The sequence below is a fragment of the Borostomias antarcticus genome (genome assembly GCF_949987555.1).
Source record: "Borostomias antarcticus genome assembly, contig: scaffold_189, whole genome shotgun sequence".
NCBI classification, from domain to species: domain Eukaryota; kingdom Metazoa; phylum Chordata; class Actinopteri; order Stomiiformes; family Stomiidae; genus Borostomias; species Borostomias antarcticus.
The window spans coordinates 9385-27478 of NW_028176042.1; the positions used below are offsets into that span (position 1 = coordinate 9385).

The window sequence follows — 18094 nt, forward strand, 5'->3', positions numbered from 1 at the left end:
TGTGTGTGTCCATCTCCTGGTCTCTGGTCCAGACCTGGTCTCTAGTCTGTATGTGTCCATCTCCTGGTCTCTGGTCCAGACCTGGTCTCTAGTCTGTGTGTGTCCATCTCCTGGTCTCTAGTCCAGACCTGGTCTCTAGTCTGTATGTGTCCATCTCCTGGTCTCTAGTCCAGACCTGGTCTCTAGTCTGTATGTGTCCATCTCCTGGTCTCTAGTCCAGACCTGGTCTCTAGTCTGTGTGTCTGTCCATCTCCTGGTCTCTGGTCCAGACCTGGTCTCTAGTCTGTATGTGTCCATCTCCTGGTCTCTAGTCCAGACCTGGTCTCTAGTCTGTATGTGTCCATCTCCTGGTCTCTGGTCCAGACCTGGTCTCTAGTCTGTGTGTCTGTCCATCTCCTGGTCTCTAGTCCAGACCTGGTCTCTAGTCTGTATGTGTCCATCTCCTGGTCTCTAGTCCAGACCTGGTCTCTAGTCTGTATGTGTCCATCTCCTGGTCTCTAGTCCAGACCTGGTCTCTAGTCTGTGTCTCTCTTTAAACCCTCCTTCACTCTCCATGGCTCTTGCTTTCAGGAAGAAGAGATGGAAGAGTCTAGGGTAAGTCGTGTCCCCCCCCCCCACTACCAGCTACTTGGTACAGTCCTTCCGTCCAACCAACCACCATCCATGCGTGCCTCTTCATCCCGCCCACATCCCGCCAGCATCCAATCGCATGTCCCACCCCGTCCTGCGTCATTAACCCTTTCATCCACAGTGACCCCTGACCCCATGCTGACGCTCACCATTCCATGTCCAGAACCTGTTGTTGTGCCTTGTTGTTTTGTTTGTGTTTACATCCTCCCGGCGTTGCCCCCATATCAACAGTATGTTTCCATCCTCTAACCCGTTTGAGCTCATCCAGCAGGATGTTGTTGTTGATCTGTTTGCGTGTTTGTTTCCGCATGGTGCAGCGCTGGTCAGAGGCCTTTCTCCCGCGCAAGCATGGTTGTGTTCTGATGACCTCTGACCCCTGACCCCTGGCCACAGGCAGGGCTGTAGGACCGATAGGGCTAGAGAACAAGTCCAGTAGTTTGAGGAAAGGCATCGTTTGGGCTCATATCCTTTTATGGCGGCTGTAGGTTAAGGTTCCCCACACCTAGTTAAGTCAGCCTCACCAATTTAAGATGGAGGGGGAGGGGGGGATGTCTTTTGCATGGTGTTTTAGTTTAAGATGGAGGGGGAGGGGGGGATGTCTTTTGCATGGTGTTTTAGTTTAAGATGGAGGGGGAGGGGAGGGATGTCTTTTGCATGGTGTTTTAGTTTAAGATGGAGGGGGAGGGGAGGGATGTCTTTTGCATGGTGTTTTAGTTTAAGATGGAGGGGGGGGGGGGGATGTCTTTTGCATGGTGTTTTAGTTTAAGATGGAGGGGAGGGGGGGGATGTCTTTTGCATGGTGTTTTAGTTTAAGATGGAGGGGGAGGGGAGGGATGTCTTTTGCATGGTGTTTTAGTATATTGGCTACCACACCTATGTAGACGATAACAGTACCAATATTCTGATTCCTCTCACCCTTCTGAATCAGTTTTCAGGGGGCGCAATGTGTAGTTGAGCTAGCCTCACCAACTGAAGGTCCAGAAACAGTCTCCTGTACTGTAGGTCTACGTGTTCTGGATGGACTGTCCGGTTCTGGATGGACTGTCCGGGTGCTTTGGATGTAGTAGAACAGCTCTCACCCCACACATATGATAAACGTACCACCAATGTACAAACTTACAATGTATGATAAACGTACAGTTATGAAATCGAACCATGGACTCCTGAACCCACTTCACCCTCATATTGAGGGGGCATTATCTGTAGTTTAACCAGCCTCACTAACAGAACCTTTCTCTCCTGTATTTGGGACTGAAAGTGCTCTTTTCACAGTTCTCACCTATGTGAAGTGTATTGTGACACTGAAAAGCACTTGGGATTGATTGAGTGATTGTTTGAACACTGTTCTTGTCTTATGACGTTGCCCAATTGGTAACGAACTATATGTATTTTAACATTATTTCAAAATCAATCAATGAATCGGTCTGATCATGAAGGTGCCAGTGCAATTGTGTGGCGTTGCTAGGCAGTTTGGGGTGAGCAGGTCAGGAGAGCGTTGCTAGGCAGTTTTGGGGTGAGGAGGTCAGGAGAGCGTTGCTAGGCAGTTTTGGGGTGAGCAGGTCAGGAGAGCGTTGCTAGGCAGTTTGGGGTGAGCAGGTCAGGAGAGCGTTGCTAGGCAGTTTGGGGTGAGCAGGTCAGGAGAGCGTTGCTAGGCAGTTTTGGGGTGAGCAGGTCAGGAGAGCGTTGCTAGGCAGTTTTGGCGTGAGCAGGTCAGGAGAGCGTTGCTAGGCAGTTTTGGGGTGAGCAGGTCAGGAGAGCGTTGCTAGGCAGTTTTGGGGTGAGCAGGTCAGGAGAGCGTTGCTAGGCAGTTTTGGGGTGAGCAGGTCAGGAGAGCGTTGCTAGGCAGTTTTGGGGTGAGCAGGTCAGGAGAGCGTTGCTAGGCAGTTTTGGGGTGAGCAGGTCAGGAGAGCGTTGCTAGGCAGTTTTGGGGTGAGCAGGTCAGGAGACGAGAGAACTGACGCTGTATTACCTTCAAATGAACTTTGAGCAAAGCCCCTTTTAACCGCTCCCTCGTTCTGCCGCTTCTGATGCACTCTGCCTGACATCTGGGTGTCCAAAACCACAACAGCATTCACTTATACATTCCATAATTCCATGTAATCCAAATCCAATCCAAATCCAGCCATCAGATTGCATGCACAAATAAATCCATGTCGATTTATATTTATTACAAATCTGAAATTGCAATCATTAAAGTGTTATTTTATAGGCTAACCTTCTATTAAAGCTATATAAGCACAGTGGATGCTTAGGCCAATGCTTTTTGTTGTGCAATTACTATGCGTGTTCTTTTTCCTGCCAATATTTTCCTTTTAAACCTTCCTTAATATGTTGTGATCAAAGGGCTACCAAAGGAGACAGTCAAAACAAAGCAAGTCACGTGTCAATGTTTTCACTCAGTGGCGCCAGACTGACACGCGTCCATCCCGTGGTCCAGACAGGTTCATACAATGTTTCAATTCAGGAGTCAGTCCCAGACGACTATAAATACTCTGGGGCTCAAACCCCCCATACTGACAACCACGAAAAAGCACAATGCCGAGACTTAGCCTTGCAGGAGTCACCAGCCTCGTCCCAAGCAATGACTTCGATATGTGGCGCGACTATATGAATCTAGGGAAGCTGCTGGAGCAGCTGAGTGGGGTGGAGATGGAGAGGGGACACCTGAGTGGGGTGGAGATGGAGAGGGGACACCTGAGTGGGGTGGAGATGGAGAGGGGACCCTCGAGGCCCAACCAGCTCGGACCGGAGGACCAGGGACCCCAGGGAGACTCTGTGAGCACGAGACCCGGCAGCAGCCCCTCGGACCCGACGCACGACAGCCTGGCCTCGTCTGAGTGGTGCGGCTTCTGCAGGCGGAACGGGGAAGCGGCGGTGATCTACCTGTCCCACCGGCTGAGGGCGAGGGACGGGAGGCTGGTCTGTCCCATCCTGAGGAGCTACACCTGTCCCATATGTGACGAGACTGGGGACAAAGCCCACACGCGACGCTACTGTCCCCTGCGCGCAGCGTTATGGACGCCTGCTGGAGGACTGTAAGAGACATTAATAACAATGACTTGTACATATTTATGAAAGGATACAGCAAAAATTCTGTAGTTCTGCGCTGTTGAAAAGCTTGGCATAAGGTTTGACGCCAATTTGTTCGGTTTAAAAAAAAATAAACATATTTTTTACATGGCCTATTTAAATGTTGTTTTCGTCTATTTTATATTTGTGGTCTGATTTCAAGAGTTGCTCATGACTGGTCTCACCTTCTCGTCATATTACGGCATAATCATACCTGTAGTAGGGGTTTTACATCCGTAGCCTTATAATTATTTTGGTTTCATTATTTTTAAGTATGGGTTATTAACCCCATGGGTTTGTATAATGTGATTTGATTAAAAATATGTAGGCTATGGTTATAATTTACATCGATTTCTGTTGCTCTAAATCATATGATTGCCCAGTTAAAAGCAGTATGACATTAATTACCCATTTCGGTGCAGTGTTCTTTGAATTGAGATTTCCAACATGAATATGGAAAGAGTTGTAGGTGCAGGAATGTGTATACATAATATATTATCATTCTTAAGTTAATACTTTTGGATTCATCACAAACAAGAATCACAGGCAGTAATGTAGGATCGATACGATCCTACTAACAAATACTGGGTTGGGTTGATATTTGATCGCAGATGCGATCGCATATGACCACAAAATGAAATGATTTCAAGTTGAACAAATGTTTTGAGGGTAACACAGAGAGTTCTGATAATGTAAAGGGGATTTGACTCAGCCAAAATTAATTTACACGAAGGCCTACAAGAAAAACATGTACAATTTACAAATTGATTTAAAAAAAGCCCCACGCCCACAATAGTAAGAAATATGTTTTCACGTCAACGTAATGTGATGTCACAAGTGCTGTCCCATTCCTTGTTATACCAATTTGAGCCCTTGCAGCCTCTCACACTCGATCACTTCACCAGGTGACGTCAATAAGTCTGTGAGGGCTCAGGGCTTGAGGGTTTAGGGGGGACATTGGGATTGGGCCAGTCTTCCAGTCATTCAGCCAGCCTGTCAGTAGATGTGCTCTACTTGTATTGATTTGTTCATACACTAGTATTCCAGCACAGGTTATGTTCTTGAATGCTTCTGGTGACTAGCAGTTCTCTTAGCAACCTAATTTAATCCCTATCACCATTTTCAGATCCACATAGGGGAAACATATGGCTGAGAGAGGAGTGTGGAGGAAAATCAACAGTACCACACACACACACACACACTTGCATAACCAACCAAGCAAGTTCTACCTTTCTATACCACAAATATAAGTTTGAGAACCTAGGATACATACAGCCCGCCTAAGGGGGTTCTAATGTACTGACCTCCCGGCACAGGCCTGACCCTGCTGGCAAGCTGCCTTGGTCCTAGCCAAGGAACAAGCGTTTCAGCTTCTGCTCACCTGTATGCAGCTTATACCATGCTGACTGGCCTGGACTAGTCACCACATCCACAGTCTAGCCAAGTTAGAGATACCCTTGTGCATTTTACAAAACAAGTGTCATACAATTAAGGTAATCATTTGTGCAGCATGTGTGCTGTAAGTGTAAAGACAAGATACAGATCATTTTCTCCAGGTTTTATTGAATAGCTTGTAGACCACACTGAAACACTGGGCTGACAGTTCAGTTGTACAAGGCGGACCTGGGAGACCATTCAGGACACCTTGTTTGGGTCGAGGCTCTGCTTAGTCTGCTGGCCCAGGTGAACTATCAAACTGGATGTACTGATGCTGAGAATGGAGACACACACACGACACAGCTGGCCGACACTTCCTGCACTCTAAGAGGTTAGGGTTAGGGCTAGACTGAATGTAGGTTGGCATAAAATACATATTTATTTTTAAATGGATGGAAAGATGCTGCCCATGCCTAGATCTTTATGTCTATTCAGCATGTCTGTTCTCACCCACTGAGGTCCCATCACCAAACGTGAAGCCTCTGATACAATAATAAAATCGGGGCAGACAATGAAAGATAGAGATGGACAGACAGACATGTAGACAGATAGGTTAAAAAATTAGATTAGAACTCTTAGTGTTGTGATCAGACGGTACAACCAAAATGTCACCACAGTGTAGTGATGCAGACAGAGTTATGAACACCTGCTCCTTGATTAGAAGGAGGTTATCATCTGCCCTCTGAAACATTCAGGACCAGGGCTGTACGCAGGATTTTTGTAATACCGAGGTCATTTAGTTGTGGTGCTTCAATCTGGTGCACTTTGAGAGCAAAATGAAGAGGCTAGATCTATAAAGAACAGCACACATCATATTGGATTAATATCATCTTTAACTGAGAGCAGTGGAGATCATCCAGAGAGGACACAACTTAAGTGAATGTTGATGAGAACACACCATCTATTAGAAACATGAGACTAGCTCCTCCTGTCACCTCTCTCCCAGCCTGGCCTCCTCCACACTGATGTCCATGTTGGTCTCCTCCTGTCACCTCTCTTCCACTGTGGTGTCCATGTTGGTCTCCTCCTGTCACCTCTCTTCCACTCTTGTCCATGTTGGTCTCCTCCTGTCACCTCTCTTCCACTGTGGTGTCCATGTTGGTCTCCTCCTGTCACCTCTCTTCCACCTTGGTGTCCATGTTGGTCTCCTCCTGTCACCTCTCCTCCTGTCTTTTGTCCATGCTGGTCTCCTCCTGTCACCTCTCCTCCACTGTGGTGTCCATTTTCATCTCCTGTCCACAAATTAACAAAACATAAACATAAGCTATAAACACACACACCCCCACCCACCCATCCATCCACATTATTTTTGAAACTTGCCAGGATCTAATTAATGTAGTGTCTCTTTGGCTAACATCAGGTATCTCCCCTCTCATCTCTATGTCCTCTCCTCCTGTCTCCTCTTCCACTCTCTTGTACCTCTTGGTTTCCTGTCACCAAATTATATATTTTTAACAGAACATAATCATGCATACTGTGTATATATATACACACCTACCTGTCTATTTGTTTATCTATATAAGCGGCACACCTGATTAATAACTTCCATCCAATGGTATAGGACAGGAAATAAGGATGCCTGTAGAATTTCAGGAAGTAGTGGAGCTTGTGCAAAGAGCCTAATTGCTTGGCAACACCAAACGCCCAGTGTTTACATGAGAAAATAAATATGATAGATTTCTTTGTAGAAGCACTGCTCTGTTTGTGCATGTGCGCAGGTACACCGCCTTGCTAATGTTAACTTGGGTCAAGAATAGCCTACACCTAGCTAGCCACGTTGTGACGGCTAGGATCATGGATGTATTCACTAACTAGCTATTTATCTAACGAGGCATCTCAGCATCTTCGTCTACGTTCTTAAATGTGAGCATTTAGGCGCTGTCAATGTTATAACTAATTGAAAATACGTTAAAATAACTGCTTATTGTTATGTTACTTGTGTCAATCTCCCTTACCTCGAAAGACGTCCAATATGTTCGCTTGATCGTCCGCAGCTGACACTTATTAATGACAAATTAGCTTTGCGTCTCACACCCCTTCTCCTAAGAGAAAGAAGATTCGCCAAATAAAAAGTGATTGACGACCGTTTCAGGCGAAATTAGTTTTTGATTGACAAGACGATTGTCAGCCTCTGATTGGCCAAAGTAGAAATTGATTGACAGTTGACCCGCCCCCTCGAAGTCTGCAGAGATACCCTTCTCCAAAAAACGGCTCCAACGGGAGGCGGATCCATCGGTCTTAAAAGAGGCGACCGACACATGATCATTATCAGAGATCACATGAGATCATGGCTGACAGACCAACTGCTCCCCCGGCGCTGCCCACCATAAATGAGCCAGAGGTCATCCAGCTGGCTCAAAAATTGGAGATGTTCAACGTGAGTGATTAAGAGTAAATTGTAGTAGGCCTATTTATGAAGAGGGTGTTCGTGATAATTAGGCTACTGCGTTTATGCTATCACGCATTTGTAATTGGCGTTGACAAATTAGGCTAATGGTTTGGATAGCCTACGTTTATAACACGTGCTATGTATGACTGCATGTATCATATGCTTGCACTATTTATAATTCGCATGAACAAATTCATGGTTTTGATTAGACCATAGTGGCCTGCGTTAAACCACGTGCATTATTTGGTGATGGCATTTCCATAGAATTAATTCAATTTGTCATTTGTCGTCAAAAAAGTAGGCCCCTAACAGTAGGCTAGGCTCGTGGTTAGGCTATTGGCTGTAATGTTTTCACATTTTACCTTTTCACATCTAAACACCAAACTATCAACATACAATGTTGTTTTCATTAAGTTAGTCGCTTGAAAAAAAAATAACATATTGACATTAACATTGTAAAATGCAGCGCTATGTTGAAGATTAGCAACCAAGTTACAAACCGACAAACGCAGTTACTGTATATTTAAAACCCGGAATTGTTTACAACATGTTTACCTACAAAGTAGGCTACATAGATGTCACCAAAGATAGTGTGTTTTTTATACATTTTAGTTTTAATAAAAAAAATAGGTGACATGGCATTGGCTAAGGAACAATATACAGGGTAATATATTTGAATTTACAGAGTAAAAATTGCATGAGGAGAGCAGGAGATTGATCTGCAAGTCTTAAGGGGAACCTTGGCTGAGGACAGGGTGGGAGGTTCACCGGGACAAGTTACCAGGTGTGCTACAGGAGACAGGGAGGTGTTCACAGGACCTGTTTAGAGTAAAAGGGAGAGATACTAGGGAGGAGGGAGGAAGACAGGATTAGTATAGCATCTAAGCAGACATGGGGGTCATCTATCAGGCCCAGGGTGGTCTGCGTGTGGCAAACATGTGTTGCTGTTGTGCATCAGGCAAATCAATGTTACCTGAAGCATGGATCCAGTGTACATTTTTGTTCCTTATTGTGTTATTGTTTTCCCTTTTTTCATTCACGTGTCCTTAAATGTATTGTTGTGTTTTTTACAGCTACAAATAATGAATCCGTGGGCGACAAGGGAGTACCTCCACTCGGAGGGTCATGTACTGGCCACAGAGGTACTCCAGGCGCTGATCCGCCACGTCAGGTGTGCACGTGCCCGTGATCAGCGCCTGGAGTACCTGGAGGGGCAGCTCCTGGAGACCTCTGCTGTGTTTGGTAAGTGTTTATGTCATTGAATGATATTTATTTGTTGACTTTAGATTCGATTTTTCCCAGGCTTTGTTACTGTTTGAAAATTACTGATGTTATTTTTCTCTACACCATTATACTACTGTTGCACTTTGAGTTCTAAAATATAACAATAATACATTTACTTTTTATACTGAAAATATTAATGACATATCTCAACACAACAGAGTGGATTTATTGTACTCTACCATCAAAAAATCTCAATGATGAAATAGCTGGCATATTGCCTATAATCTGTGTGTGCCAATTTATATAAGCAGCTTGAACATGGCTGTGAGGTGCAGTAGGCATAGGGCCTATAGTTTGCTGTTACATAGCCAATAGGTAATAATTTAATGATATGAGGTTATTCACCTCATCCACAGTTTTGTGAATTGTTTTGAAATGAATTTGACAATAGCTGTGGTGTTTACTTGAGTAACATTTAGAATGTATTTAACTTCCAATTACAAGAAAATATCAGCTGTGAATTACTATACAGGAAATCATGACACAACTGATTGTCTGTTTGTGTAGGCTATTTTACAAGATAAGGCATTGTGAGTGTTTTTATTTTGTGGGCAATGTCAACAATTTTTCCAGAACTAATGTTTATTCAATATATTATTCCATGTGAATCTCAGCTGGCAGCGATTTTGAGGAGGCAGCACAGGGAGAGGACCAGGCCACTGCGCTCTCTCGTAAGTGTCCAGCGAGTGATGAGGTCTGTTGTGTTGAAGTTGTCAAGTTTGATTCGCCATGCCTGTCTCCATGCCTTTGTGTGTCTCCCTTGTTTAGTCAGGGGCGAGGTATATGCGTTAAGTGTGAATTATGCCTCCATGTTGAATCAATTGTGTAGGTTATGGGTTGCTAGCTGTAGGTCAGTCGTTATGGCTTAAGCTAAATTGTAGCCTGACGTGCACCTTCCCAAAAATATAACTATGCGTCATGGTGATGTCAATCAATCAATCAATCAAAGCTTTATTTGTATAGCGCATTTCATACCCAGAGGCAACACAATGCGCACAATGCGATGTGGTTTGTAACACATGAACCTAGAAGCATAAATGACTGACAGCGCTGTAGGGTACAGGCGTTCAACCATAAATCACGCTTAAGGTTGTCTGCCTATAGCCTACTGAGGGTGGAGCTGTCGTTTTCAAACTTTTTCATAGTTGCAGTCACCATCCTTACCATACTGCAGGAATAATACAGAATGTATAGTCTCTTTGTGTTTGGCGTAGATATATCATATTGAATGGGATTAATATGAGGGGTATTATTGCCAATGTACACATTAGTACTGTTTATGCTGTGTTTATCAACCCAACACCATTAATAAAGGTGTTGTATCTCACAACAAAAGTTTTTCTTTCTGTTTACATTATGATTAATAGAGTGCATTGAACCGATGGAGGCTCCAGTGGAGCTCCCCCTTGTGGAAGGAGTCCCTGTGTGAGTATTGTTTTATCCTTTATAGTCTTAACACTAGATGTGCTGTATAAACTTACTAGAAGTGCTGTGGAGTAGGTCAAGTCATCCTGTAGTCTTTAGAAGTGAGGTTGTTACTGACACATGGCACTTTAGAGTAGGCTATGACTCATTATGTGAGAGCAAGTCTGAAGTTGTATACCACAGAAAATATTATTTCTGTGTATTCATATGCCTATGATACCTAGTATTGATTATTCATATACATTTGAGCTTGACTACATAACGACTGTATTGATGAACCTTGGCAATATCTACCGGGAGAAAGTAGTGTTGCAGCCTACAGTAAATGTCAAGGGGAAAATTAATGGATTGGATTTTAAGTCCAAAATACTTTTTCCTCATGTGATTTTGAAGTGTCAAAAACAGTGGCAGGTAAAATGCAAATGCCTAGGAGAGCATAGAAGCCGGGTATTGTAAGTTGAAGGGGTGCAGGGAATTACTTTAAATGTAGTTGCATGGGTGAAATGACCGCTCCTCTGCATTTGTAATGTTAAGATTTTCTCTTTTTGTATTATTCATATATTTTAGTTAGCCATGGTGTCCTAGGTATATATAAGTTTATAAAATCATTTCAATGTACTAATTTGTGGTTTTTTTCTCTCCTCAGTTTGGCTGAAGAAAATTTTCAATAAATACATGTTAACTTTATGATTGTTGTCAATTTCATTTTTATTTGTAAAATTGTGACCCTCTTGCTCTACTTTCGTATCTTAAACAACATTGGAAATGTAATCTGTGCAGTGTGGCTAGAAGTAGCTCTAGTCTAGAGCTGTTAAGTTCAAGTCATTGTGTAAGTAGAGTATAGAATGTAATTCTTCTTGGTGGTGATGCTTAGTGGTGTTGTGGTGTGACTGCATGTGATGTCATAGGCCTACTGTACATGGAACTCACAGCAGCAACGCATCATTTTGAGTGGCATTTAGAATGTAAACTGACACTCATTTCTTAATTTTGCTACTGTGTTTACATATAAGTGCCATGTGAGGCCATTGGGACATCACGTGTGCATATGTTTATAAGTATTATTCATTGGGGGAGCTTGGACTTGCTGGGGACTGTGGTGGAGAGACGCATAGCCTACAGAGCGACAGCTTCCCTCCAGTGCAGAGCAGCCGTGGACGGCTCATCTCCATGCGCTCACGGACTGAGCGCTTCGGACAAAATATTGTGACGTGATCTTGAATGTCTGTTCTCTATCATTTCATCGCTTTGTCAAGTGTTGTAGGCCTAATTTGCCCAAGGGATGAGTAAAGTAGCATCTTGATAGATTCACAGGCTACACGAGTTGATGCTCTCTGCTATGCGCGCCGTTGCCAGATGGATATAGACCAACTCGTGTAGCCTACAGCCAATAAAACGGCTTATGATTTTATGATATATTAGATAATTAGATGATTATTAATTGTATTAGATAGGCTAATTATTATGCATCTAAGTTCTAGGCAGGATCTGTAGCGGAGGCCTTTTTTAATATATAGGGATTGGCCAATAGGGCCTTTGCTGTTCTGTCGCGGTTGCATCTACGTTTTTCCTTTTGTGAAGTGTAGGATTCTATTCTTGTTAAAGTCGTGATTATGACAGCAGGTGTTATATTTAAACGTGATTTATTTGCCTTTATTACGTGACTTTACAAAATGGCCATGTGTGGCCACTTTTACAGGCAAACAAAATCGAACAATGCACTTGATGCACTGATTGCATATTAATCCACATCAGGTCTAAAAAGTACTACCACAGTTGGGTTTTTTTCACTTTGTGGATATGGCCATTGTCAACAGCTGGTTGCTGTATCGGCGTGAATTGTGAGAAAGAAAGAATCAGAAGGATTTGCTTGCTTTCAGAACATCTATTGCACAGGCACTCTGCATGCAAGGCAAGGATCTGTCACAGAAGAAGAGTGGGCGGCCTTCATCTGATGTTGAAAGGAGTTTGAAAGAAGAAACGTCAAGGTCCAACTAAGGCTATTCCAATACAGGAAGTCCATTCAGATGCTGTGGGTCACTGGCCAGTGGTTGAAAGTGGGAGGCAACGCTGCAAACTCCCAAAATGTAAGGGCAAGACCGTATTCAAATGTGTAAAGTGCAATGTTCATCTGTGCTTCAACAAAAACAACTGCTTTCGTGAATTCCACATGTAAGAGTCAGCAGTAACTGTATGCTCACTCTACATCACAACAAGGACAGTGAAACAGACAGAATGAGTAAAGATGTATCAAGGCCAGTCAAACAGTATGAGTAAACAAGTAACAAGAACAGTATTAGTAAACATGTACAGTACCAAGGCCAGTCAAACAGTATGAGTAAACATGTAACAAGAACAGAGTATTAGTAAACATGTACAGTACCAAGGCCAGTCAAACAGTATGAGTAAACATGTAACAAGAACAGTCAGAGTATTAGTAAACATGTAGGCCTACAGTAATAAGGACAGTGAAACAGTATGAGTAAAAATGTAACATGTCAAGTGTATGAGTATGAGTAAATAATAAAATAATATTTTTAATCTTTATAAATTATGCCTGTTGTCGCTAATTTGCATCATACCCAAATTACTATTGTATGCCTGTTGTCGCTAATTTGCATCATAGCCAAATGTATATCTATTCTATGTGCTATTGTGAAATTAATAATCTCCACTTAATTTAGCATCAGCTTGAAGGCAAAAACACACAAAATATTTTTTTTTATATAATTGTTAATAAATTCAGGCATCAAGGGGATATACATAGTAGTATTAGCCTAGTAGTAGTATAATTATTAAGTATATGTGTATTATTAATATTATTATCATTATTATTATTGTAGTGGTGTGAATAAAATGACTGTTCGGCTACGACACTCCTGATTGGTTCATTTGAATTTTGAAAATAGCGCCTCTGGGCGTAGCCTACTATAAATACGTGATAACTGAGCGAGATACCCTACTAACACACGCAGGTTGCGCAAACGTTCGACATACGGCCGCTATAGGTGACGATTCGTCTGCGCCGCGTGCGGAAATTACGCGGCCATTTACGGAAAAGCGAGATCTGCCGTTTAGTAGACGCTACGTAAGAACGACACGTCATTCCGAAGTTGCGGCCGCGTGCAAAGAACGCACGTGATCACGTGGGCAGGAACCTCCGTTATAAACTCACTTGGCTGACACTAGATTAACAGGTATTTATATGACTTGGTCTGCACGTCTTTTTCGCACGGTGCAAATATGGTGCGGCCGCGTGCAAAAAACGTGGGCAGGAACTTCCGTAATAAACTCACTTGGCTGACACTAGATTTACAGGTATTTATATGACTTGGTCTGCACGTCTTTTTCACACGGTGCAAATATGGTCACTTACTGACCACTGGCTATATTTAGCATTTGCAGTACCACTGGCTATATTTAGCATTTACCAGTACAAAAACGAATGAATGCTATATGGGGATATAGCAGCAAGCATTATGATACAAACCAATATAAGACTGAACACCATTAACAGTTTAGAACCTTTTATTACAAAGTACATTACAAATTAAAAGTATACATATTTACAAGGATGAGGTTTACGGTCTGTCACATTACGCATAGCCAGAAAAGCAAAAAAAAAGCATGTACAAGCTCTGGCTAGCAACCCATTATCTGACAATTGCAAAAGTTCTAAAAACAAAAATGAAACAGTGCGCATTCTGTGGCAGGCAGACCGGGAACAGACCGTTGTATCCCACAAAAAAAAGGTTAAAATTTACAAAAACTATTTACAAAAAAGGCATCCATCCTGGCAGGCTGGAAAGGCAGGTTTAGGGAGACGGGCTGGGGGTCACCCACATCTGAATCGAGGGTCTGGGCAGAAGAGGTCATCCTCATCTGAATACTCCACTGTGGTCAGGGCTGGAGCTGCGGTCAGGGGCTGGGCTGGGGAGGTCAGCTGGGCTGGAGCAGATGCCTAAGGACATAATGAAATGGCTGTAAAAGCAAGTCGCATACGTTCATTGGAAGCGTGCCATGTCACTGGATACGAGAAAATTAACTGCCTGACATCACATACCTTTTTGAATCGAGCAGGGGCATGTTTCAGCATCTCCTGCAGCTGGGCAGACACCTCCGTCACAGTGGTGCTTGGCTTACAGGCCATAACTGCACCTTTTAACCAAAAAGGGAATGGTTTCAATGCACATGGCATGAAGCAAAGACAATGTATTATTTTGCGAAAATATGAACAATCCCTTACGTAATATGACTGTAGAGGGTCATATTCTTCAGAGGCTTCTTCCCCCTCTTCCCATGGACGCTGTAGACACACCACACTCTGTGTATGGCAATGGCTGACAGCACCCGCCGGACCACATCTGGCAGATCTTTGCCGCCAATGGAACTCAGATATCGTGTCTGCAAAACATAAAGACAATCCTTTACTTTTACATTTCCTTAACACTTCTCTGCAAAAATAAGGAACAAAGTTCTGCCTTGAAGTTACTCACCATCTTCCTTTGATGATCCTTGTCCTTCAGCTGCTCCTCCAAGACCAGCAGCTCCTCCTCCGTTTTAGCAGGGTGCAGGTCATCCAGTACTGCTCCCCGATAGCTGTCTGCAGACTCGCCGGACAGTCTCTGCTCCAGTCTCTGCTCCAGCCTCATCATTGTCTGTGCCATCTCCCTCAGACTCTGCATGACGCTGGAGAACTGCTGACACATCATCCTCTGGAAGTCTGGATATTAAACACAGATGTGGCTATAAGTAATTGTACGGTCCCATAATGGATATTCAGCTCAAAGTATATCCCTACATGCAGCATGAAGTAGTTCACAAAATTCAGCGTACCAGCATCTGCAGAGCTTGATGGCAACCCTGCTGGAGCTGTTGGTCTCACAGGCGATGGCATCAGAGAACTACCTGAAAACCAGAGGATAAAGGGATGAGCAGGAAACTATGGTGCTGGCGGCGTAGTGATTCTGGCATAAGGGGAAGAATCAACTCGACATGAGACATGTCAGACCCTGACCTGGTCTGGCCGGGGTGCTAATCGCTGATGCATGCTGCTCGTGCCTGGACGTCTGAAGGGCTGAAGGGCCTGGGCTCACAGCGCCTTGGCTCAAAGGACCCGGGCGATGAACATCTACTGCCGAGTAGTGAGATGTGAGATGAGCGAATTAGTGAACTGAGTACATTAGTCTTCAGACATTCCTGAGTTAACTGTAAGTGTGCAAATATGCATAGACATTTCACCAACACAAACATGCATGGATACCTGCATTGATAACTGGCAGAGCAGGCCTTCCGGCTCTGGCACCTGGCATAGCTGGTCTGGTCTGAGTTCTGCCGACCGGCTGCCTGGGCACTGGAACATATAGTAGAGGTAAATTAGCTCAGATTAGTCAACTCAAGTAGTACTCTTTTGGGACTGTTGAATGCACTTTATTATATTACCTTCGTCACTGGAGTCATAGCGTGTGTTGCGCTGTCTCTTCCTTGTGTCTTGGGAGTTAATCCATTGATGACTGCTGCTCAAACACCTTCGCCAAGGCACTGGCTACTTCATAATGCTCTGTGTGTTCCTCAGCAGAGACAGAGGTTGTCATGGCTCCTCTTGATGTGCTTGTGGAGGTAGATCTGGGAGGTATAGGAGAATGGGCACTCAGAGCAGGAGAACACCCAAGTCTTGCACAGCAATGAGAGAGACCATTAAAAAGGATTATCTCACCTGTAGTACAAGTTCAAATATAGAGTGATTATATGTCATTGTAAATGAGAGCTTACTCTCAATTGATTCACGAGGTTAAATAAAGATTGAATGAATATGTAGCTAGTGGGGGGTTACAACCACACAACTGTGGAGAGAGAATGAGACACTTGGTTCCCTCCTCTACTGGTGTTCATGGCCATGGCCACACACCTGGAATACTCCAACCCTGATTTAAAGGCATAAAAGTGGGGAACACATTCTTGAGACGGTTCCTAAAACTGGAGGGAAAAAAAACGGGAAAATGATCTTACCTCTCCTCATCACTCACTTCTGCATGGGGCTGAGCTCTACCCTGTCAGCAGTGGCAATACATGGGATAGCGGCTCAGCACACAGGAGAACTGCACAGAGAGGAAGGAGGAGAGAGAAAACCAACAACAAAAAAGGCAAGAAGGGTTAATAACTGAGCGAATCTTGCAAGTTTGCACTACAGGGAAGCAATTGCTCAATTTCCCTGATATTGTGGCGTCACTGGCGTCAGTGATGCGTCTTATGAATCTCACATGTCTACCGCTAACTCAATATCAATATTCCCATTTGTTTATCCCGTCTATGGAAACGTATGTGCATTTGTACTTACGTGTGCCTGCCTATATTGATGATCAGGTGTTTCTCCACCTAAGGGCTGGCCAGACAGAACCATCAGAGACCATTGGGCTGAGCTGAGGAGACAGCGACATGTTAGAGTGTATGTGTGCATATGTATATGGTGCTCTTCTGTTAATACTCATGAGGGCATTCAACTGAACAAGACTCACAGAGCCTGTGGTGCTGTCCCAGGACTGCCCCTGGCCACGCCTGTCCCCGTCTTAGCGCCTCTTCCTGTCCCGCTCACCTGCTTCTTGCTCAGTTCAAACAAGAACTGGGAGGTTGGCAACTGAGAGCATGGGAGGGGATAGAGGGAGAGAGAGAGAGAAAGTGGGTGGGTGACCCTCTCGTAGGCTGACATGCACACTCCACAGGACCACGTGCCAAAAGCCAAGATGGCTGCTATAACAAATCCTGCTAGCTAGCCTAGCTCCGTTGTTGGGGCTTCTAGTATTCTGTTAACGTTAAAATCGGAAAAATGAATGCCTAAAAACAAACACATACTAACGGTGTCGTGGGTTAATGCGAAATCAATGAGTAAGCTAATTATCCCATTTTATTCCAAGCGATGAAACAGTACGAACGTGCAGGAGCTCGCGCGAGCCTGCTAGCCACCATTGCCCGTAATTAGGAAACAATGGCCCACGACAACACTTCATAAAAGTTATAGTGTACACAACTGAAATATTCTCAAGTTGCCAAGCCAACATTATAATTTAAGCTCCAATTACACAAAAGCTAGTTATAACAATAATTGCGAGAGTAATTTTACGTAGGCTACTTAGCTAGCCATGTACAGAAAAAGGCTAATCACGTTAGCTGGCTAGCTAGTTAGCTAACATTGGAAAGAGAGCATCTCCATATAGATAATCATTACAATAGGGTAGCTTGCACATAACGTTGGTGTTTTATCTGGGACGATACCAAAATACATAGTATGTATGTATACATTGAAATTGAGATACTTACATGATCTGTGTTGTCGCGGAGACAAAGACAGCGACTCTCAATCGTTTGTTTCAAACGGACCGGAAGTTTACCCGTCCTCGTTCTTCTTCTTCTTCGCTGGGTTTAGTGGCGGATGTGCATACAGCCACCTACTGGCACAGAGTGTGTAACTTGTTTGTCTAGTTCTTCAATTGAGATACTTACAGGATCTGTGTTGTCGAAGAAAGTAGCCCAATGCCTTGCATTCTACGTCCACTGCTCAGCGTTCATTGCTCACATTTAGGTTGCAAAATTAGGAGTTTATTCATAGGCATATTTTTTATCATTATTTTTATTAGGCCTAGACTGCAAATCTTTAGTGTTAATATTAACTGTAAATGAGAAATTACACACAAAACAGACATGCAGGATTTCTCCTCATTATTACAATTCTGTAACTGTATGACTTCAAAATTTATTTTAAAACCTAAGTAATTTACAAATGTTCTGACCCACTGTGACACATTTCCAATAAAGTCAGATTGGGACTGTGATCTAACCACATTGTCACGTTATTTAATTACATCG

At 43.6% G+C, this 18094-nt stretch overlaps 1 protein-coding gene across 1 annotated transcript; it reads left to right on the top strand.

The window, feature by feature from the left end:
* Positions 1-3222: 3222 nt before the first annotated feature.
* LOC311328900 (nanos homolog 3-like) lies at positions 3223-3669 on the top strand (the record flags this gene model as incomplete). The annotated part of the gene is made up of 1 exon (XM_084462798.1): positions 3223-3669. The coding sequence occupies one exon, from the start codon at positions 3223-3225 to the stop codon at positions 3667-3669; it is 447 nt and encodes a 148-aa protein (XP_084318924.1).
* Between the last annotated feature and the right edge of the window lie 14425 nt (positions 3670-18094).